Here is a 23,001-nt window from a genome sequence, read left to right on the forward strand (position 1 = left end):
GGCAAATATAAAAACTAATTTTTACATAGTTTATAGGTTGAATACTTCTAACATGGATGGCATATCAACAAATTTTATCACATAGAATTGTTAAAAAAAATAAATAAATAAAAAAAGACTACTTTGACAAAACTATAAAGCAATATCCATGCACTAAATTAAAGGGGCATTTACATATATCCCTTCCTAAGTTCGCTTATTATATATTTACCCAACCCTTAAAATTCAATGACTTATTTCCCTTCCTTGAACCACATATATTATATATTTTCCCATTTCATTTAGGGGCATTTACATATATCCCCTTCCTAAGTTCCCTTATTACATATTTACCCAACCCTTAAAATTCAATCATATATTTTCCCTCCTTAAACCACATATATTACATATTTCCCAACTTCATTAAAATTAACTAATTAAGTGACTATTTTACCCTTAATGAATTAATTAAAGAACTATTTACATATATCCCCTTCTTAATAGAAATAATTACGTATATCCCTAATTTAAACCGAAACCGAGGTGCGTGTTAAGATGAGCATATCAAAGCTAATAAATTCAATTAGAGTCGATTTTTTAATCGTTGGCAAATATAAAAAGTAATTTTTACATAGTTTATAGGTTGAATACTTCTAACATGGATGGCACATCAACAAATTTTATCACATAGAATTGTAAAAAAAAATACTCCTTTGACAAAACTATAAAGCAACATCCATGCACTAAATTAAAAGAAGAAATCAAATAAAGATGTCAAATAGTTACATCATTCTGACAGCCTCTAAATATTTCAAATGGTGTATATATGCTTACAAGTAATATTCAAAGTCACATATTATAATTCATAACCTTATAAACAAATTATAAATCTCAATATTTTCTTCTACACAACCAAACCCAAATCGACCCTTTTGAGGTATTCCTTCTTCGCAGCTTCAAACAATGAATAGTAGCTCTTAGCTTCTTCACGTTTTAAACTTCTTATTGCGTGGTTTCTGTTCCAAAATGAAGCAAACGTATATCTAACTACTAGAAAACCGGGTTTTTGCGACCGAAAACTGTAGCAATTGTCCTATTACTTCTTCTTCTTGCATTTGGGCATAGTTTTTCAATAATGTACTTCCATTCCATTCATCATCTGGTCTCCTTTGACTGAATAAATGTTTCTTAAAAACACCACCAATCTCCTTAACAATATAATTGTCAAAAAATTATCTGCAATCATAATTAAAAAAAATTGGATCACAGTTGATATATTAATCAAAATAAAAAAGCTCAATGATTGCCAATAAGGGCAATTCAGGAATATTGATATCAGGTTAAAGTGCATATTGCAAGTGTTGTAACATTTCGGTTTTCCATTTCATGTTTTGTACCCGACCCGATCCGTAGTCGGTTAAAATTAATAATAAAAAAAATTTCTTTTATTTAATTATTCCTTTTATATATATGTTTAAACTATCTAAGAATTGCCAAATCAACCCGTAAATTAAACAATTCACCATTGTTGCATTCATCACAAAAGATGAAGGACCAATCTCCAATTTTATTCAAATATTATAATAATAAAATAATAAACTTTCTTCCTCCTCTCTTCACCGACGGTGTATACCCCCCATTCATTGCTTGACCCTCAATTCTCTGACATAATCAAAAATTGATCTTACCATATCGTTTGTTACAAAAAAACGAATCAACCGACACTCTAAAATTGGAAAAACGAATCAAAATTGTTAGTTAATTTCTCTTATGAACCTGCGACTGATATAGGTATGGTAACTCTATAAATACACAAGCATAATTCAATTAATCGTGCACACACAATCCCCACAACCTTGAGAAACTAAGCCCCATCGCAATTGCAAACAACTTAGCCGTCAATACCTTTAACCAAGTCAAGAACAGCCGCGACCTCTGTTCCGTCGTTCTCCCCTGTTTCTTCATCAATTCGGGTAATTGAATTATGATTATCAATCGTTTATGTCTGCTCAACAATAACCCTGACTTAATTTAAACCAACAACAAACGAATTAACGGATTTGAATTTCTAGGTTTGTAATTGAATTTGGGTACTGGTGTATCTGGTTATATGTTTTAAAATCTGTTATCAAACGCAAACTAAAGCACCAGCATCAGGCTGGTGTTTTGTCTCGTGTAAAGCCACTGGAACCGGTCCAGGCGTGGGTTTGATGCCCCTAGACCCGGTTTTTCATTTTTAGTTTATTTTGCTTAAATACTTGGTTTATTTTTAATTATAATCATAATATATTATTAAATAAACTTTGTTTTAACAAAACCGAACCTCGAAAGCATTATTTTGGCCAAAGTTCATATATAAAAATATATATATATATATATATATATATATATATATATATATATATATATATATATGCATAAATAATTATCATGTACTTATGCATAAATAATATGAAACAAAAATGTATTTTTATTTAAATCGATCTAGCTTAAAGATTTAAATAATTTTCCCGTAATATATATACCTATATATATATATATATTGTTATCTAAATATATATAATTTGGGGGCGTTATGCGTTAAATCATTTTTCACTACAATTCCACTATTTGCGTTATATGATATATTGCTCAATTAATTATACGTGCAAATGTGACTATGTGTTTATTTTATGTTTTGGTTGTTGGTATCTCATCCTCATCCTCATCCTCATTAGTATGATCATACTCCGTCGGAGTAGCTCGTTATCCATGGGATTCGAGTGAAAAGACAACTTTTATATTATTGTTATATTGGTGTTATGCTAGTTGTAATATTTCATATTATCGCAAGGAATTGTCATTTTTATATTATATGTATTCAAAAACCGTGATTACTTGCTCAACTTTATGTTGACAAACTATGTATTTTCCCGCATGACGCAGGTAGCTATATTGGATGAAGAAACAAGGGATTAAAGAGTAGTTGGACCTTAGGATGCATGATGAATTAAAGACTACTTATTTCTTTTTATTAAATTGTTATGTTTATTTCTATGAGACAATGTTTGTGCTTTTGCGTACTTGAATGATATGAATTTAATAATTTAGATACTGACATGTGGATTTATTTTAGTGTCTTTTGAGCTATGATACAATTATGTCGCGCCTCGGCATATTCCGCCGTAGGTTGGGGTGCGACAGATTGGTATCAGATCTGAAGGCTATAAGATAGGTGGTTAGACGTAACGACCAAGTAGCATGTTTAGGGTCCCTATATGTGTTTCTATACGTGCACCCTATTTGTTTAAATTTTTGTACATTGCTTAATTTATTTAAATTGTTTATCATATACAATCATACAGGAAAGCACACACTTATTCCGAGGTTATGTCTCAAAATCATTTTTCAAAATTTTAGGACGATTTTTAAATCAGGAAATTCCTTAAGAATTCCCACCTTTTACCTCCCCTCTCATTGAGGATGATTCGTGTAATGGATACGTAGTAACTATAAGGGGGACACACCTGTACACCGATCCCTTGATACCAAGGCTTGCGAGCCTAACGAAGTGCAATGCGCATATATTTCGATCAACCGTGAGACCTGGTTGCCTTCCTGGAGGGTGAGGTGTGAGTGTGAAACTTGTTAGGCCAAAGCGTATCACACCAAACGTTCACGAATCTACTACCCTCATTGTATCAATCGTGGTTATGTGACGATCATATCCTTAATTTATAACTGAATTCACGGTGATACGTGGCTAAACTCGGTTTTCCGTATTGTGTTTTAGTTGAATAGTTGGGTGAAGTACACAAATACGGGGTGATTCCTGAAGTACTTCAACCATCTATCTCAACACCCCTCACAACTCAATTTTAATAAATTTTATTTGGTTTTCGATATTTTCATTTCGTTGGAAGGAACCATGGTGATTCATGAAATCCTAACCAACAAATGAAACCCCAAGTTTCAATTTTAAGTTATGTTATGACTATTTATTTATGTATTTATTTTATTTATCATTCCTCATTACGTCAACACTTATAAAATCACATCTCATAAATGACTCCCTTCTCAACCTCAATCATAAACTCAACCTCAAATTGTTAAATAGAATTCACAAGTATCGATTTACACAAACTCAACCTCAAATTGTTAAATAGAATTCACAAGTATCAACGTATACAAACTCATACATTTACAACATTTACCCAAGTCTCATAATTACACATTTGATCCTTGTAGTATGTCTTCCCGATACATCAACCGTACCCGCCACGCTAGCAACTCTGGCTGTCGCATGTCATCTCGCATTACGAAGGGAATCGTGGAAGCCCTCCCGATGGTCATCTCTCAACTCCAAGCCGCAAATGTCGCAACTGTTCCCGCATACCCTGATGTTTTCACTATCAAGCAATTCACCAACGCTAACCTGACCGACTACTTTGGGACCGAGGGTGCTACAACCTTTCTTCAATGGTTTGAGCACATGGAGACCATGTTCCTCCATTGTGCATGTCCGGATGACAAGAAGACCATGTATGCATCAAGTGTTTTCAAATCGAATGCCCTTACTTGATGGACTAGAAAAAAGAAAGACATTGGGGCTGAGGTTGCCATGGCCTTGCCATGGGATGACCTCAAGAAGCTCATGTTAGACCAATTCTTCCCGAAATATGAACTCCGGAAGTTGGAAGAAGAATTCTGGAATTTGAAGCAAGAGGGAGGTGATAATACTGCTTATAACGACCGGTTCCATGAATTGAGCGTCCACATCCCGCACATGGTCACTCCCTTGGAGCGTGCCATTGACAAGTACATCACGGGTTTGCCGATGCAAATCCAAGATTCCGTCCTTAGTCATGACCCGAAGGAAATTCGTGATGCCATCACCCTAGCCGGTACCCTCACTGAAAACCACGTTAAGGCCGGGATCTTGACGCGGAAAAGTTCTAAAAAGCCCAATGATAAGCCCGCATCCAAGCCCACTAAAGTGTCCAAGCCCGAATCCTCGAAACACAACCACAACCACAACTCCTCTCATTACCGCAATAACAAACGAAAGCCCAATTCACAAAATTTTGTTATAGCCCAACAAACCCCTCCAACCAAGAAACCATACACCGGCCCACACCCGTATTGCAGCATTTGTCAACATCACCATCCGGCCCAATCCTGTAACGCCCGATAATTCCGGTTTCAAGAATTAAAGCTTGTAGAGTATGTATAATTCTCGGGATTAATTCGACGTTTCTCGGGATCCTTCTCGTCACCCCGGTACGTTATAATCACTTAACTTTCTCCCCAAGTTGCTACACACTTCATACTGGAGGGACTAGGGTGTAATATATTTTATATCATAATATATAAAAAAAATAACCTAACCCTAATGTTATTCAGCGCCGATCGCAGCCAAGATCGCCCCCCCCCCCTCTCGAATTTCCTCTTTCCAGCCAAGTTTTATCCGTAAAAACTTCAATTCAAGATCGGTTTTATGATTCCCCATGTCTTTTACACCTTAATTGATCATATTAACGCGCTTATTGGTCATTAAGGTCGAGTTTTGATGATAACAGTTTGCTGACAGATTCGTATACATTTATTGTAGGGTCTATAACGTGATGATAATCCATTGTTTTTGATCGATTCTTGGTTCCATGATGTTCTACTTTGAGTCTAGTTTCCAGAAAGGTATAATACGTAATTTTTAGATGAGATTTGAATGGTTTTTATGAATTTATAAAATCGAGAGTCAAAGCTGATGCGGGATGACGGATTCTGGTCTGTATTCCCGACGTCATAACCTTTTTTCGACAGGTCCAAATTGGTTCTTTCTACTTTTAGAAGTTAGTATTTTGAGTTAGGAACCAAAAACAATTGGAATCGTTAAATTTGGTTCGGTAATGAATTTTATAAAAATAAAACCATTTTGTTGTGCACTGGAATAGCTGCACGTACCTTGCTGTGTTGGAGGAATTTTTATAATTTTTGTCTCTGATAGAAAAATATAATAAAAATATTTTTATAAACCTAAGACATTTATTAAAGTCTGGTAAAAATTTAATAATTTATTTCAAAGGTTATCCTATGTAATTAAATGCATCTTCGTGTGCTAAAATCTACACGTTTTACTCGTTATTGATCGATAAGTTCGTTTTAGGCTTAACCGGTGGATGTTCAATTGTGTTCTTGTCGGGGCTGTTTGAAGTGAGTTTTTGCACCACAATCTTCCTAGGTATGTTCGGTATATCATACTTAAAGATCATGTTCATAGGTGTTCGTTAAGTTGATCAACTAGTTGTAGTTTGATTGTTATGTTCGATTGTCTAGAATTGTAGTTTGGCGCGTTTAACGCGAGGGTTGAAGTGAATAACGACCAATTTAGCTCGGGGACACTTGTTTTGATGTATGGGCTGTTCAAAATTCATTTTTTATAAGTTATGGGGCTGAATTGGTTGTCGGTTACTCCAACGGGTCGGTACAACGCGCAATTGTGTTTATTGAATAGTTGGTGCGTTGTACTTGCGGGTTACCGGCCCATTTGACTCGTGTGGCGTCGTGTGGACTTGTTGGCTGTGATTTTATCATAATGGGTCCACACGGGGCTGAGTTGGATGTTAACGACCTAAACAACTCCAAAACGTGCGTGTTAGTGTCACCTAGTGCTCCCGGGGGCAAATTGGGAATTCTTTATTCCCAGGAGTACCTAAGGGTCGTTTTGGTGAATGTGAGACCTCAGGGGCTGTTGTGATTAAGTTTGATGAGGTCGAGGGTTTAGGTAACTTGAACCATGTTAGAACGTCTCGTAGGATAAACGAGTCATCTTGATGTCATTAGTATTGATTGAATGTAAACCGACAGGTGTTTGAGTTTTGGGATTTCTTAGGGATTCTCTAGCTCGTGGTGAATCCGCGTCTTGTGTCAGGTGAGTTCTTGATGCCCCGTTTAACTCTTTTTAAGTTTTGGACTAGCATGCACACCTAAACGATTTTGCTTTATGAAATGTTTTAAACTATTTTGCATAGGCTTGCTAGTATTGGTAGGCCTTGGAATGTTATAGAATGTGTGTATGTATATATATATATATATTAGAATGGCCAATATTTGGCGAATGTTGTAGTCGTCTCGACTACTGAATGTTGCGTATGCCTACTTTGTGTTTGCATGCGCTGAATGTTACGTGTTTGGGTTGTACGTTTTCTCGGCCCTGAATGTTATTATTGAATGTTATATATATATTTATATATATAGGAATGTACGTATAGAGATGTTTATACGTAAGGATGATTATTTATTGAATGTGACGACCTAACTGATGTAATTCCGTTTACAGTTTTAAAACCGTTGGAATGATTATTAAGACTTTTGTTACTTATTTAAAACTTGAACTCACTCAGCTTAAGCTGACTTTGTGTGCATGTTAGTGTGAGTTTCAGGTTAAGAAGAGGATGCCTTATCGCTTGGACGTGCACGAAGCTACTTGGACGGTGAAGGGCATACGGGATTTGAAGATTTTATTATTAAACATTTATTTTTAAATATTTTTTTATTAAAGATAATTATGTTGGTTTTGGGCAAAATTCCCGGGTTTTGGGAACTTATTTTGTTATTTACGTTTTCCGCCGAATTATGCTATGTGATGCTTATTTTAATGAAAAGAATTGTTTTTAAGTTTAATTATTTTTACGAGTGTTTTGAATGATTACCAACTGTGGGGTTCTCGGGGTTCGAGGCCTTACAAATCCACTTTCCGAGTGTGCACCAACTGCCACCGATTCGGTCATCTCACCCAATAATGCCGAGAAGCACCCCGTGTGCAAGCCGCTCCACCGCGGTTCGCACCATCAAACCAACCCAACCGAGCCATCCCTCGTGCTCTAATCAGTAACACCGTTAGGGCTTGCTATAACTGCGGTGATCCAAACCACCTCCGCAACGCGTGTCCTCGACTTGCTCAAGCCCATCAAGCCTTTGTTGCCCCACAACCCTACTACACCTCCCAAGCCTACCAAGTTCAAACTTACTAACCTCAATTACCCCAACTTATGCCTCCTCCAAACCCTCAAGCTCAACCCATGCTCATGCAAGCCTACCAAGCCCCAACCCCTCAAGCTTCAACTACCCAAACCTAAGCACCCCAATGAACTCAAGGGCGAGCCTTCACCATCAATGCTCACCAAGCCCGAAACTCGAACTATGTGGTCAACGGTACGTTTTTAGTTAACAAGCATCAGACATCGGTATTACTTGATTCGGGAGCCGATAGGAGTTTCATTTCCTTTGATTTTGAGTACATACTTGATGTGCCCCGTAGTAAATTGTCTAAACCCTTCACAGTAGAGATAGCTAACGGTAGTTCGATCGTTATTGACTCCGTCGTTCGTAATTGCACGCTCACCCTTAATAGGCAAAAGTTCTCGATTGATCTTATTCCGATGCAAATGGGTAGCTTCGACGTCATCATTGGTGTGGATTGACTCTCTCTTCACCGTGTCGAAATTCTATGTTTCGAGAAGATTATTCGTATCCCTATCGAAGATGGCGTGATTCTAAATGTCGACGGAGAAAGACCATTCTCGAAGCTAAACCTCATGTCCTGCCTTGAAGACCAACGTTATTTGCGCAAGAAGTATGCTGCTTTCTTAGCCCTTGTCACTACAAAGGCCCACGAAGAAAAGTAACTTTCCGACATTCTGATTGTTCGTGATTTTCCCGAAGTCTTTCCCGAAGACGTTTCCGAACTCCCTCCCACACGCCAAGTGGAGTTCCGTATTGATCTTGTACCCGGAGTAAACCCCGTAGCCAAAGCACCGTACTGTCTTGCACCCTCCGAGATGCAAGAACTCTCTAATCAAGTCCAACAACTCACGGAAAAGGGTTTCATTCGCCCAAGTTCGTCTCCGTGGTACGCACCCGTTTTGTTTGTCAAGAAGAAGGATGGTACTCTTCGTATGTGTATTGATTACCGTAAACTCAATAAGCTTACTATCAAGAACCGTTATCCCCTTCCGTGCATCGATGATCTATTCGATCAACTCCAAGGATCCGCTTGTTTCTCCATGATTGATCTCCGTTCGGGTTATCATCAACTTCGTGTCCACGAGGATGACATACCCAATACCGCCTTCTATACTCGTTATGGGCACTTTGAATTCCGAGTTATGCCTTTTGGGTTGACTAATGCTCCCGCTGTTTTCATGGATCTTATGAATCGCGTTTGTAAACCCTACCTCGACAAGTTTGTGATTGTTTTCATCGACGACGTCTTGATATATTCTAAATCCGAGGACGAACATAAATATCATTTGCGCGCTATTCTCGACTTGTTTCAAAAAGAATAACTTTATGCTAAATTCTCCAAATGCGAATTTTGGCTAAAGCAAGTTCAATTCTTGGGCGACATCGTCAACGACAAGGGTATTCACGTTGACCCCGCTAAAATCGAGGCAGTTAAAAATTGGAAAACCCCATCCTCTCCAACAGAGGTTCGCTCGTTTCTTGATTTAGTGGGATATTACCGTCGCTTCATCCGTAACCTTTCGAAGATTGCTTCACCCTTTGCCGCGCTAACCCACAAGAGGAAAGTTTATGAATGGGGTCCTGAACAAGAAAAAGCGTTTCAAACCCTAAAGGACATGCTTTGCAATGCTCCTATCCTTGCTCTTCCCGAGGGCAACGATGATTTTGTTGTGTTTTGTGATGCTTCTATCCAAGGTCTCGGTTGTGTTCTTATGCAACGAGACAAGGTCATTGCTTACGCCTCGCGTCAACTCAAGGTCCATGAGAAAAATTACCTGACGCACGATCTTAAACTTGGTGCGGTCGTGTTTGCCTTTAAAATTTGGAGACACTACCTTTATGGTACGAAATGTGTAGTAATCACCGACCATAAGAGTTTGCAACACATATTCGACCAAAAGGATCTCAACATGAGACAAAGACGATGGGCCGAATTGTCAAGCGATTACGATTGCGAGATTCGCTACCACACCGGGAAAGCAAATGTCGTGGCCAATGCTCTTAACCGTAAGAGTCACATTAAATCCGTCTTGCTCAATTGTGTTACCATGCAATCCGACCTTCAATACCGCATCTTCGACGCTCAACACGTCTCCGTCACCGAAGGAAGTTTATACGACGAGATGTCATGCGGCGCCGAACTCCAACTTGAAACCAATCGCAACGGTTTGCTTTATTATTTGAACCGTTTATGGGTTCCCGATCATGACGGTATTCGCACGTTCATCCTTGATGAAGCTCATAAGTCACGATACTCGATTCATCCCGATGCGGATAAGATGTATGCCGATCTTCGTCCCATGTTTTGGTGGTCGGGAATGAAGAAATATATCGCGGTATATGTATCTAAATGCCTCACTTGTTCTAAGGTCAAAGCCGAGCATCAAAAGCTGTTTGGCTTGCTCGAGCAACCACCGATCCCCGTATGGAAATGGGAAGACATAGCTATGGATTTTGTCACCAAACTCCCCACTACTCAAAGCCGCAATGATAGTATTTGGGTAATTATTGATTGGTTGATCAAGTTAGCTCATTTCATACCCATTCGAGAGAAGTTCTCCGTGAGTCAACTAGCACAACTCTATGTCAAGAATATCATTTGTCGCCATGGAACACCATTGACTGTTATCTCGGATCGTGATGGTCGGTTTACCTCTCATTTTTGGAATTCGTTGAAAACTGCCTTGGCCACCCGTATTGATCTAAGCACCTCTTATCACCAGCAAACCGATGGTCAATCCGATTGAACGATTCAAACGCTCGAAAATATGCTCCGCTCTTGTGTGCTAGATTTTGGTGGAAATTTGGATACTCATTTACCACTTGTTGAGTTTTCCTATAATAATAGTTTTCACACTAGTATTGGCATGGCACCATTTGAAGCTCTCTATGGTCGAAAATGTCGTTCTTCGATTTATTGGAACGATATTGGTGAATCGCAAATCACCGGTCCCGAGCTTGTTCAAGAAACTTCTGACCGGATTGCTCTTATCCGACAAAATCTTCTTGCCGCTCGTAGCCGTCAAAAGAGCTACGCCGATAAGTGCCATGAACCCCTCGAGTTTAATGTTGGTGATTGAGTTCTCCTAAAAGTATCTACTTGGAAGGGAGTGGTTCGATTTGGTAAAAGAAACAAGTTATATCCTCATTTTTTTAGACCGTTTGAAATCGTTGGAAGGGTTGGTCGAGTTTCTTATCGTCTCGATCTTCCCTAAGAGCTCTCCAATGTTCATCCGACTTTTCACGTTTCCAATCTCAATAAGTGCTTAGCCGAGGGGAGCCTCCACATACCTCTCAACGAAGTACAAGTTGATGAATCTATGCACGCAATCGAGAAACCCGTTGAAATCATGGATCTTATGTACAAAGAAACAAAGAAAATAAACAAAGCGTAGCCGTATTCCCCTTGTCAAAGTTCGTTGGGAATCCAAGCGTGGTCCCGAGTTCACTTGGGAACGAGAAGACCAAATGGAAGCCAAGTACTCACACCTCTTCGTTACGGCTTAATCTCTAATTTCTGGACGAAATTTCCAAAAGTAGGGAATGCTGTAACATTTCGGTTTTCTGTTTCATGTTTTGTACCCGACCTGATTTGTAGTCGGTTAAAATTAATAATAAAAAAATTCCTTTTATATATATTTAAACTATCTAAGAATTGCTAAATCAACCCCTAAACTAAACAATTCACCATTGTTGCACCCCACCACAAAAGATGAAGGACCAATCTACAATTGTAATCAAATATTATAATAATAAAATAATAATCATTCTTCCTCCTCTCTTCACCGACGGTGTATACCCCCCTCCATTGCTTGACCCTCAATTCTCGGACATAATAAAAAATTGATCTCACCGTATCGTTTGTTACCAAAAAACAAATCAACCAACACTCTAAAATTAGAAAAACGAATCAAAATTGTTAGCTAATTTCTCTTATGAACCTGCGACTGATATAGGTATGGTAACTCTATAAATACACAAGCATAGTTCAATTAATCGTGCACACACAATCCACACAACCTTGAGAAACTAAGCCCTATCGTGTAAGACCCCGAATCCCGGGAATCCTACAGTTGGTAATCACATCCACAATTTCACAAAAAATTGAAAACCAAACAATTCGTTTTTATTTAAAACAAGTTCAGAGTAAATAACAGCGGAAAAAGTGTAATTATTTAAAGAAAATCCCAAACACGGGTACAAGTGTCCAAAAATCAAACATAAATAAAATATTTGTTTTATTTGAAATCCTCGACCAGAAATGCCTTCAACCTCCTGAGTAGCATCCAGCACGTCCAAGCGGTAGCATCCACTTCTTAACCTGAAAGTCAATCTAACATACACACAAAGTCAGCTTGAGCTGAGTGAGTTCAAGTTTTCATAAACAATAATTCATACTTTATTTCAAAGTTATAGTTATAAACAATAGAGAGGATAAAAATAAAATAAATAATATAATTCACCAAGTAATACATTCATCGTCGAACACACGTACACGGGCCTCTCCACCACGAGTCAAGACTCGAGTAATATATTTGACCCGGACGCGGTAAGACCTAAGCATGTGACATGAGCCACTCCACCACGAGTCAAACCCGAGTAATATATTTGACTCGGTCACAGCTTACACATCCAAGCACGTGATACGGGCCTCTCCACCATGGGTACAACCCGAGTAATATATTTGACTTGATCACGGCTCAACATTCAACGGGCCTCTCCACCACGGGATTTTAAAACCCGAGTAATATATTTGACCCGCCAAAATGATGATCACGCCACACGGGCCTCTCCACCACGGGATTTGAAAACCCGAGTAATATATTTGACCCGCCCGTGAATCACCATGCACACACACATCAATAAGCCTACTCACATCATTCTTAGTCACGAGGAACTAAATATCATCACACAACCGTAGGCTATAAGGTAACACATACTCATACATACATACATACATACCTCCATACATACATACATACATACATACATACATACATACATACATACATATATATATATATATATCTATATATATATATATATCGGATGTTAATAGACTTGGTAGTAATTGAATATGAGTAGACCTATTTACTTAGTTCACGTATGGGATGATATATATATTTATATATATATATATATATATCATCCCATACGTGAACTAAGTAAATAGGTCTACTCATATTCAATTACTACCAAGTCTATTAACATCCTCGAGTCTAGACCATCAATAATGTATGTAACCTTAAAGTATACAAGACCATAAACAAGTCTAAAATATCCTAAAGCATATAAAATAATTCAAATATAACTTTCAAAATGCACAATCACAAGTGAGACTATGTAGTACCATTCAAATAGTTGTAACGGGTAAAATCGTATAAAATTGGATTTCGGTGTGTATGCTAGCCCAAAACATAAGAAGAGTAAAAAGGGCATCATGAACTCACCTGAAACGAGCCACACAAACACCAAAGAGTTTGAGAACTTCAAAGCCAATCCACAGTTTACAAGCCTGTCGGATTGCACACAAAGATTACTAACTAAACGTACCGACTCGTTTATCCTACGAAATGTTCTAACATGATTTGATTGCCCTAAAGCCTTGACATTACCAAATTCAATTACATCAGCCCCCGAGGCCATGTATTTACCAAAACCACCCTTAGTTAATCCCGGGGACAAAGGGTTCCCTATTTACCCCCGAAAGTTGTTGACTTTATCGAATACGCGCGTTAACGGGTTGTTTATGCACTTAGATACCGACTCAGCCCTGTGTGGACCAAATTTAGTAAAATAACAGCCAACAAGTCCACACAACGCTACATGAGTTGGATGGGTCAGTAATTCGCAAGCACGATGCACAAATTACCAATAAACGCGAATTTGCGCCGCACCGACCCGTTTGAGTAACCGACAACCAATTCAGTCCCAGTAACATAAAAATATAGTTTTTCACAGCCAGAAAATCATACCGAAGCTACAACATCCGAATTGGTTGTTAATTCCCTCAAACAACGCGCTAGACGCAACAATTGACAAACTAGACAACCGAAACCTAGTTTTCACTTCATCACCAGTTGACCAATCTAACGAATGCCAAAACTCATGATACTAAAGTATATTACACTAGACATACCTAAGAAGATGACGGAGCACGAACTTCAATTATAGCAGCCTGAAAGATGCGAGAAAGGGCAGCCACCGGTTAAGCCTAAAACGAACATATCAATCAATAACGAATATAACATGCAGATTTTAGTATGCAAAGATGTATTTTATTACATAGGAAAACCATGGAATTAAATTATTAAATTTTTACCAGAGTTGTATAAATGTCTTGGGTATCTAAAAATATTTTTATTATATTTTTTCAATATACACAAAAATCATAAAAATTCTTTCAACACAGCACGGTATGTGTAGCTATTTTAGTGCGCAACAAAATGGTTTTATTTTTATAAAAATCATTACATAGCCAAATTAAACGATTCCAATTGGGTTTCGTTTCTAACTAAAAATATTAACTTCCATAACTGGAACCAACCAATTTAGAGTTGTCAAAAAAAGGTTATGATGTCGGGAAGACAGACCAGAATCCGTCATCCCGCATCAGCTTTGACACTCGATCTTATAAAATCATAAAAAGTATTCAAATCTCGTCCAAAAATTACGTATTATACCTTTATGGAAACTAGACTCAAAGTAGAAAATCATGGAAATAAGAATCGATCAAAAACAATGGGTTATCATCGCGTTACAGACCCTACAACAAACGAATACGAATCTGTCAGCAAACTGTTATCATCAAAACTCAACCCTAACGTGTTCAACAAAGGGTTTAATGGTGAAAAAGAGTTATACTAAGATAGAATCGACATTGAATTAGTCTCGGGAGGCCGGAGAATGGCTGGAACCAGCACAAAAATCGAGGATGGAGGCTGCAATGTGGGCGCCGATCGGAACAGGAACGGAAGGAATGAGAAGTAGGCTAGGGTTTTCTTGTTATAATAAACAATTACACTCTAGTCCCTCAAACATGAAAAATGTGATAGCTTGGATGAAAGGTTAATAATTTAACTTACGATAATGACAAGGAGGTCCCTGAAGAATGCCGGGTCAAACCCGATAAATATACAAACTCTATAACGTGCGTGTCATTAAACGAAAATGTCGGGTGCTACATACTAATCTAACACTTTAAGTTATAAGAGGTGATGTCGTGAGCAAAAGGATGGATAAATGGACTTTTAAAACGTATTACAAGTCTCTAATTTAGAAAGACGAAACCCCGCTTTTTGACAAACATTTATAAACGATCGAGTCGATTAACGGAATTTACGGGCGTTACATATCGCAATTGCAAACAACTTAGCCGTCAATACCTTTAACCAAGTCAAGAACAGCCGCGACCTCTGTTCCGTCGTTCTCCCCTGTTTCGTCATCAATTCAGGTAATTGAATTATGATTATCAATCGTTTATGTCTGCTGAACAATAACCCTAACTTAATTTAAACCAACAACAAACGAATTAACGGATTTGAATTTCTAGGGTTGTAATTGAATTTGGGTACTGGAGTATCTGGTTATAGGTTTTAAAATCTGTTATCAAACGCAAACTAAAGCACCAGCCTGATGGCTGGTGCGTCTCGTGTAAAGCCACTGGAACCGGTCCGGGTGCGGGTTCGAACCCCCATGGACCCGATTTTTCATTTTTAGTTTATTTTGCTTAAATACTTGGTTTATTTTTAATTATAATCATAATATAATATTAAATAAACTTTGTTTTTAACAAAACCGAACCTCGAAAGCATTATTTTGGCCAAAGATCATATATAAATATATATATATATATATATATGCATAAATAATTATCATAGTGCATAAATAATATGAAACAAAAATGTATTTTTATTTAAATCGATCTAGCTTAAAGATTTAAATAATTTTCCCGTAATATATATACCTATATATATATTGTTATCTAAATATATATAATTAAATAATTGACAATAATGTTTCATTTATATATACAATGTTCTTTAATACCTAATATTGGTTATTATTTATTTATAAAATCTAATTAGTTGAAAATATAAGCATGGATAAAATATATCGTTTATCTTATTTACCAAACAATAATGTTAATACTAATAGCCATAATAATGATAATAATAACAACAACAACAATAATAATAAATATACTAAAATTAGTTAATAAATAATTAACAAATAAAATAACCTACAAGACTCCAATTTTATGTTAACAATTAAACTAGTAATATGTTAAACGCAAACCACCATCAAATCTCAAATCATTATTAATTCCTTTCCTCATTTATTAATACTATTGTTAAACAATTAGGGTATCCTTGTTGAAGTATCTCGACGGCTTCAACGTGTTCATCCTCATTTCTTTTATTATTATCTCATCCTGACTAATCCACTCACTAAAGGTAAGTAATTCACATCCCCCTTTTTACCGTTTTATATTTTGGGGGTGTTATGCGTTAAATCATTTTTCACTACAATTCCACTATTTGCGTTATATGATACTGCTCAATTAGTTATACTTGCAAATGTGACTGTGTTTATTTTATGTTTTGGTGGTTGGTATCTCATCCTAATCCTCATTAGTATGATCATACGCCGTCGGAGTAGCTCGTTATCCATGGGATTCGAGTGAAAAGACAACTTCTATATTATTGTTATATTGGTGTTATGCTAGTTGTAATATTTTATATTATCGCAAGGAATTGTCATTTTTATATTATATGTATTCAAAAACCGTGATTACTTGCTCAACTTTATGTTGACAAACTATGTATTTTCCCGCATGGCGCAGGTAGCTATATTGGATGAAGAAACAAGGGATTAAAGAGTAGTTGGACCTTAGGATGCATGATGAATTAAAGACTACTTATTTCTTTTTATTAAATTATTATGTTTATTTCTATGAGACAATGTTTGTACTTTTGCGTACTTGAATAATATGAATTTAATAATTTAGATATTGACACGTGGATTTATTTTAGTGTCTTTTGAGCTATGATACCATTATGTCGCGCCCCGGCATATTCCGCCGTAGGTTGGGGCGTGACAAGTGTGTTGTTTGCGACTTGGTTAGCTGCAGATTGCATTTTATTGACTTTTATGTTTCGATCAAAAATTTGAAAGCAACAACACATGCCACAAATCAGATTGTTAACGGGTCATTCACTGCTGTTTAAGTTTACAAATTAGTGTTTAAATTAATTTAAAATTGCAGATTATCGCACAAAAGGTGAAGTCTTGGTTTCAAGTTCAAGATCTTATAGGTTAGTTTCAGGTCAGGTAAAAGGTTCGGATCAACAATCAAGATTCAGCTATGATTATGATTATTAGCCCTAAAACTATTTTTTTTTAATTCATCTTCAATTCAATTTAATGTTACCTATTCGACACAATCACACACCCTAACGGAAACCAAATATGAATAACAAATGTTTAATATAAGTTGTAAACATGTATAAGCCAGTTTCATGAGAGTACAATAAGATGAATTAGGATTTGTAGCAACCATAAAAGCCAGAAAGTTCACTTACCAAAAAATTGACAGTGGAACCACACCACTCCATTCGTTGCTTTGTTCGCTGGAGATGCCGCCGGAGGAACTGAGCTTCCGAATGGAAGAGATGCCGTTTGCAGTGTTTGCTAAGTTCTTTCTCTAGTGTGTTCGTGAATTTGGAAGAGACGATTGGCTTTTATCGGGGTTTTGAAAGGGGTAAAATGGTAATTACATATTAGAAGGCGAAATATGTAATTAAAAGTTTAGTATTAGGGAAATATGTAATAAGGATAGTTAGGAAGGAGATGGATCAAATACAAATAAAAAAACCGTACTAAACGTGCGAATCAAAGAATTGGACGGTGGCATTTTCATAATTAATCAAACACAAACAATTTCTTTAGCGCTGATGATTTATAAGTTATATAATCTTCATCAATTCAAAAACAGATTACAATGCCATTACAGAGTAGCTGCAACTACATCAATTGTTCTTAATTTCTCAAATCTTATTGCGTATGGATTAATCGACTTCTTCAATAGCGGAAGACATGGACACTGAAATTGAAGGTATGTGGTTCTTCAATTGGTTTCAATCAGCTTCCTTTAATCGTGCAATTAGTTTATTGATTTGCCGAACTACCTATACTTAGCGTATTTTGTATAAGTTATCAATTGGTTTCAATCAGCTTCGTATAACTAGAGTAATTATTTTCACAAGTAGAGTAATTATTAGATCATAAGTAGAATAGTTATTTGAATAAGTTGTTTAATTGTTTAATCCTAAATAGAGTAATTATTGAAGAAGTAGTTTAATTGTTTTACTTTGTATAACTAGACACGTGTAATTGTTTAATCTAAATAGAGTAATTATTTAATCCTATGTAATGTAATGTTTGATCTTATTGTAGATATTTTTACTTTGTATAACTAGACACTAGTGTAATTGTTTAATCCTAACCAGAGTAATTATTTAAACATATATAGTGTAATTTTATGTTTGAGCTTCATTGTATGTAGATAATTAAACATTTGATTGATCTTATAATGTAGATAACATAGCAGAAGATATAACTGTTAGAAGAGAGTTCAAACCTGCTGTATCTTTGGATGACTTTTCCATCTTTGGATGCTTCATATCAGTTTTATGTAGAATATGCTAATAAAGGCGGTTTTTCGGTACGTAAAGGTTCTCAAACTGAAAAGAATGTTATTATTCAATATAAGTATTTTATATGTTCAAAAGAGGGATCTAAGCCACAAAAGAAATTTGATTCTCTTGAAGAAGTTCATCAAGGAAAAAAAACCTAAGAAGTTTAGGAATAGGCCTTCTATTCGAACCGATTGTCTAGCACAGATTGCATTATGTACAATTGATGGTGGCAAATCATACAAGATAAACAAGTTTATTGAAGAGCATAATCACACTTCGATTTCCTAAGAAGATATGCACTTTCTCCTTTCATCACGAAATTTGACAGTTTTGCAACAAAAGAGGTTATATTCTTTATCCATGCTAAATCTAGGTCCTGTTAGATCATTTAATATTTTGAGGACAGAATATGGTGGTTTTGATTATGTTGGTGTAACTGTTGCTTACTGCAAGAATTTTAAAAGAAATATAAATTGCTGTATTGGAGAATTTGATGCCGAAATGATTGTTCAACGGTTATTAAACAAGAAAGAATATCTTCATGATTTTTCCTTTTACTTTACTATGGACGATAGTGGTTTTCTAACTGGATTATTCTAGGCCGACGAAGTTTGTAAAAAGAATTATTTGACTTTTAGTGATGTAATATCCTTCGATGCAACATTCAATACCAATAAGTAAGGTTTTCTTCCTTTTTATTTATTTTTTTGCATAATCAAGCTTTTTACGTTGCCTTTTATTTTGATTCTTTTTGTCCACAGATACAAGATGGTTTTTGTTCCATTCACTGGAATTGATAATCATTTTCACAATGGTAATCTTGGAGCTGGTCTTATTGCAAAGGAGACGATTGAATCCTATACGTGGTTACTAACATGTTTTTTGAAAGCCGTTGGGCATCAACGAAAGGTTGTTGTTACCGATCAAGATCCCGCTATAAAGCAAGCTATTGAATCCGTTTTTGCCGAGAGCAGGCATAGATTATGCATGTGGCATATCATGAAGAAAATAGCTGATAAGGTTAGTATTATTTATAAGTAGAGTAATTATTTTCGTAAGTAGAGTAATTATATTTATGTTTTTAACTAGTGAGATTGCTCATGACTTTATACTGTGATTAAAAACTCAAGTCGAGCAATTATGTGTGTAACTAGAATAATTGTAAGTTGTAGAGTAATTACAATTATTTATGTAGAGTAATTATTTATGTAACTAGAATAATTGTGATATTTGCTCATAACTTTTAGTAGAGTTAGATTAGTGTAAAGATATTGAAATAAAACTGCAATGCTAGTTTAATTATTTTTTAAGCATTTTATAGTTTGATCTTAAATCTTTCTTTTGTTTTCAGGTTGGGCCCGCATTGTGTAACAATGAGCATTTTAAGCGTCGTATTTGTAATATAGTTTGGACAGATTCCATTGAACCTGGTGAGTTTGAGATGAAGTGGCATGAAATAGTGAATGAATTTGGTCTTATTGATAATTCTTGGATATCAACTATGTTCGGTTTAAGATCAATGTGGATTCCAGCATATTACCCCGATGAGCCTTTATCGGGTCTTATGCGCACTACATCAAGGTCTGAAAGCGAAAATCAATTCTTTTGTCTTATTTCAAACTCACATCTAACTCTTGTCTAGTTTTTTAGTCATTTTGATATGGCTCTTGAAACTCAAAGATATGCTCATCGAAAAAATGATCATGACACGAGAAATACGAAACCCGATGGATGTACCGAATCAAAACTAGAGGTTGATACTCTTAAGAGATACACCCAGACAATTTTTGGGATGTTCAAGAAGAAATATATTATAGTATTAACAAATGTTAGCTCCTTAACACTGTTGAAGATGAACCAAATGCAACAATCTATGTTAAAGATAAAGACGCTTTTGGAAATGGTTGCATTCAGGTACTTTTTAGTGTTTTTTTATGAATAATGTTATGTTGTCTTTATTGTAGAGTAATTATTTTAATAAGTAGAGAAATTATGATGTTAATTGTGACAGATATGATCTTTTTTTTGTTTTTTTAGTTGTATAGTAATTATGAGTATAATTAGAGTAATATGATGTTCATTATGATATATAAGAAAAATAATTCTGTAGTGTTCAGATTTTTGAAATAAAACCATAATTTTGTAAGTAGAGAAATATATTATAGTATTAACATATGTTAGCTCCTTAACACTGTTGAAGATGAACCAAATGCAACAATCTATGTTAAAGATAAAGAAGCTTTTGGAAATTGTTGCATTCAGGTACTTTTTAGTGTTTTTTTATGAATAATGTTATGTTGTCTTTATTGTAGAGTAATTATTTTAATAAGTAGAGAAATTATGATGTTAATTGTGACAGATATGATCTTTTTTTTTGTTTTTTTTAGTTGTATAGTAATTATGAGTATAATTAGAGTAATTATGATGTTCATTATGATATATAATAGGGGAGGAGGGGTAGAGGACGACCGAAATTGACTTGGGATGAGAGGATTAGGCATGATTTGATAGACCTAAACCTCTCCGAGGACATGGTTGAGGATAGGAATTCGTGGAGAAGTAGAATTAAAGTTAAGGATTTTTAGAGAGAATTGAATATCTTAGGGCTTAGACTTGACTTATTTAGGTCACATACCATAATGGTATTTCCCTTACATATATTATTATTATTATTATTATTATTATAATTATTATTAGCTTTTATATAGCTGTTAAACTGTGACCTTATTATTAATATTATTATAATTAGTAGTAGTTTTTATATAACTGTTAAACTTTGATTTCCTTTATTTTGCTTCATACACATGTACTTAGAGCCGAGGGTCTCTCTGGAAGCCACCTCTTTATTCCTTTGGATAGAGGTACGGTGTGCCTACATCCCACCCTCCCCAGACCCTACCTATAGCTTTGCTGTCGGTGGGATTTTACTGGGTATGATTGATTGATTGATTGATTATGATATATAAGAAAAATAATTCTGTAGTGTACAGATTTTTGAAATAAAACCATAATTTTGTAAGTAGAGTAATTATTTCTAAAAGTAGAGTAATTATTCTATTAAAGATTTTTTTAACTAATGTTTATTATTTCACAGATATCCGTCATTGTTGATGATAATGATTTTTATGCTTCATGTAGCTGCAAAAGGTTTGCGCAATATGGTTTGTTGTATCGGCATGTTTTTGTTGCATTTAGAGTTCTTGAGATTGATGAGATTCCAAAGAAGTATATTTTGAGGGGTTGGATGAGGGATGCAGTTTCAGTTAAAAGCAAGTGTTCGATTTTTGGTAAAGATGTTGCTAATAGCAACATTGATAATTCTAATGAGATTGTCCGTGATATAATGTTTGCAACTGAAAATATATGTAATATGTTTTCCACGGACATAGAAGCATTAAGTAAAGTTAGAGATCAAATTAATGGCATAAGGGGAAAGGCAGAAGAGGGTTCCCAAGCTAAACCGATTTTGAAGAAAAATGATATGTTAGCTTCTCTTCTTAGATATGATCAACCGTCAATGTCTACTATTCGAGTTCCAACTGGTATTAGAAATAAAGGGCGCTGTTCTCACAAAAGAATTAAATCATTAAAAGAAATAGAAGCCAGTCGTGTTGGGAAACGATCAAGAACTTGCTCGGTGTGTGGTGAGGGAGGTCATGATATTCTGTAACATCCCGAAATTTCAAGATAATATTAATTATATTACTTAATAATAGAGGGAAAGTTTACTCGGGTTATCAGGAAATAAATAAAAGAATAGGAGTTGGTATGGGTCGGGCTAGTGTCGGGTAATGGATGTGGGTTATGGACTTGGATTAATAGAGATGGGTTAAATGAGAATGGGCCTTAGGTCCATGGGATTTCAGGGATATAAATATCCCCTAAACCCAAAATATCTTTCATTATTCACCAAACTCCCTAACACACACACCAAGCACACCCAAAACCGCCGCCGGCCGGGCCGAGAAAGAAGGAAGGATCGAGCGAGGTCCGGGTAAGAGAGAAAGATTAGTGGTGATACCAAGATAAACGAGATCCAAACAAGCTCAAAAGGTATGATTCTTGATCTTGGAAGTTTAAAGATCCGAGCTTTTAGTGTATAAACGACCAAAAATGGTCGGGAAGTGTAGTGGGTGGTATTGAACCTTAACAAGGGTGTTAAAATCGCCCGAAATGTTGATCAGAAACCGAAACAGCGGACATCTGGGCAACTTCGCCTTCATCTGGGCAACTTCGCCTTCATCTGGGCAACTTCGCCTTCTAGCGATGAACTTCGCCTGCAAGCTAAGTTCGCCTGATGAACTTCGCCTGCAAGCTAAGT

The 23,001-nt window shown here is 36.0% G+C and overlaps 1 protein-coding gene across 1 annotated transcript; it reads left to right on the plus strand.

The window, feature by feature from the left end:
- The first annotated feature begins 4,579 nt into the window (after nt 1-4,579).
- Nucleotides 4,580-22,350, plus strand: LOC143551800 (protein FAR1-RELATED SEQUENCE 3-like). Its single transcript, XM_077042150.1, has 9 exons — nt 4,580-4,862; nt 19,054-19,195; nt 19,442-19,700; nt 20,032-20,261; nt 20,361-20,594; nt 20,718-20,745; nt 20,862-20,942; nt 21,775-21,827; nt 21,876-22,350. The coding sequence occupies exons 1-9, from the start codon at nt 4,580-4,582 to the stop codon at nt 22,348-22,350; spliced, it is 1,785 nt and encodes a 594-aa protein (XP_076898265.1).
- The last annotated feature ends 651 nt before the right edge of the window (nt 22,351-23,001 follow it).

Source organism: Bidens hawaiensis, unplaced genomic scaffold (assembly GCF_021521415.1).
Source record: "Bidens hawaiensis isolate Kalapana, Puna unplaced genomic scaffold, B.hawaiensis_p1.1 tig00016593_1, whole genome shotgun sequence".
Taxonomy (NCBI): Eukaryota; Viridiplantae; Streptophyta; class Magnoliopsida; order Asterales; family Asteraceae; genus Bidens; species Bidens hawaiensis.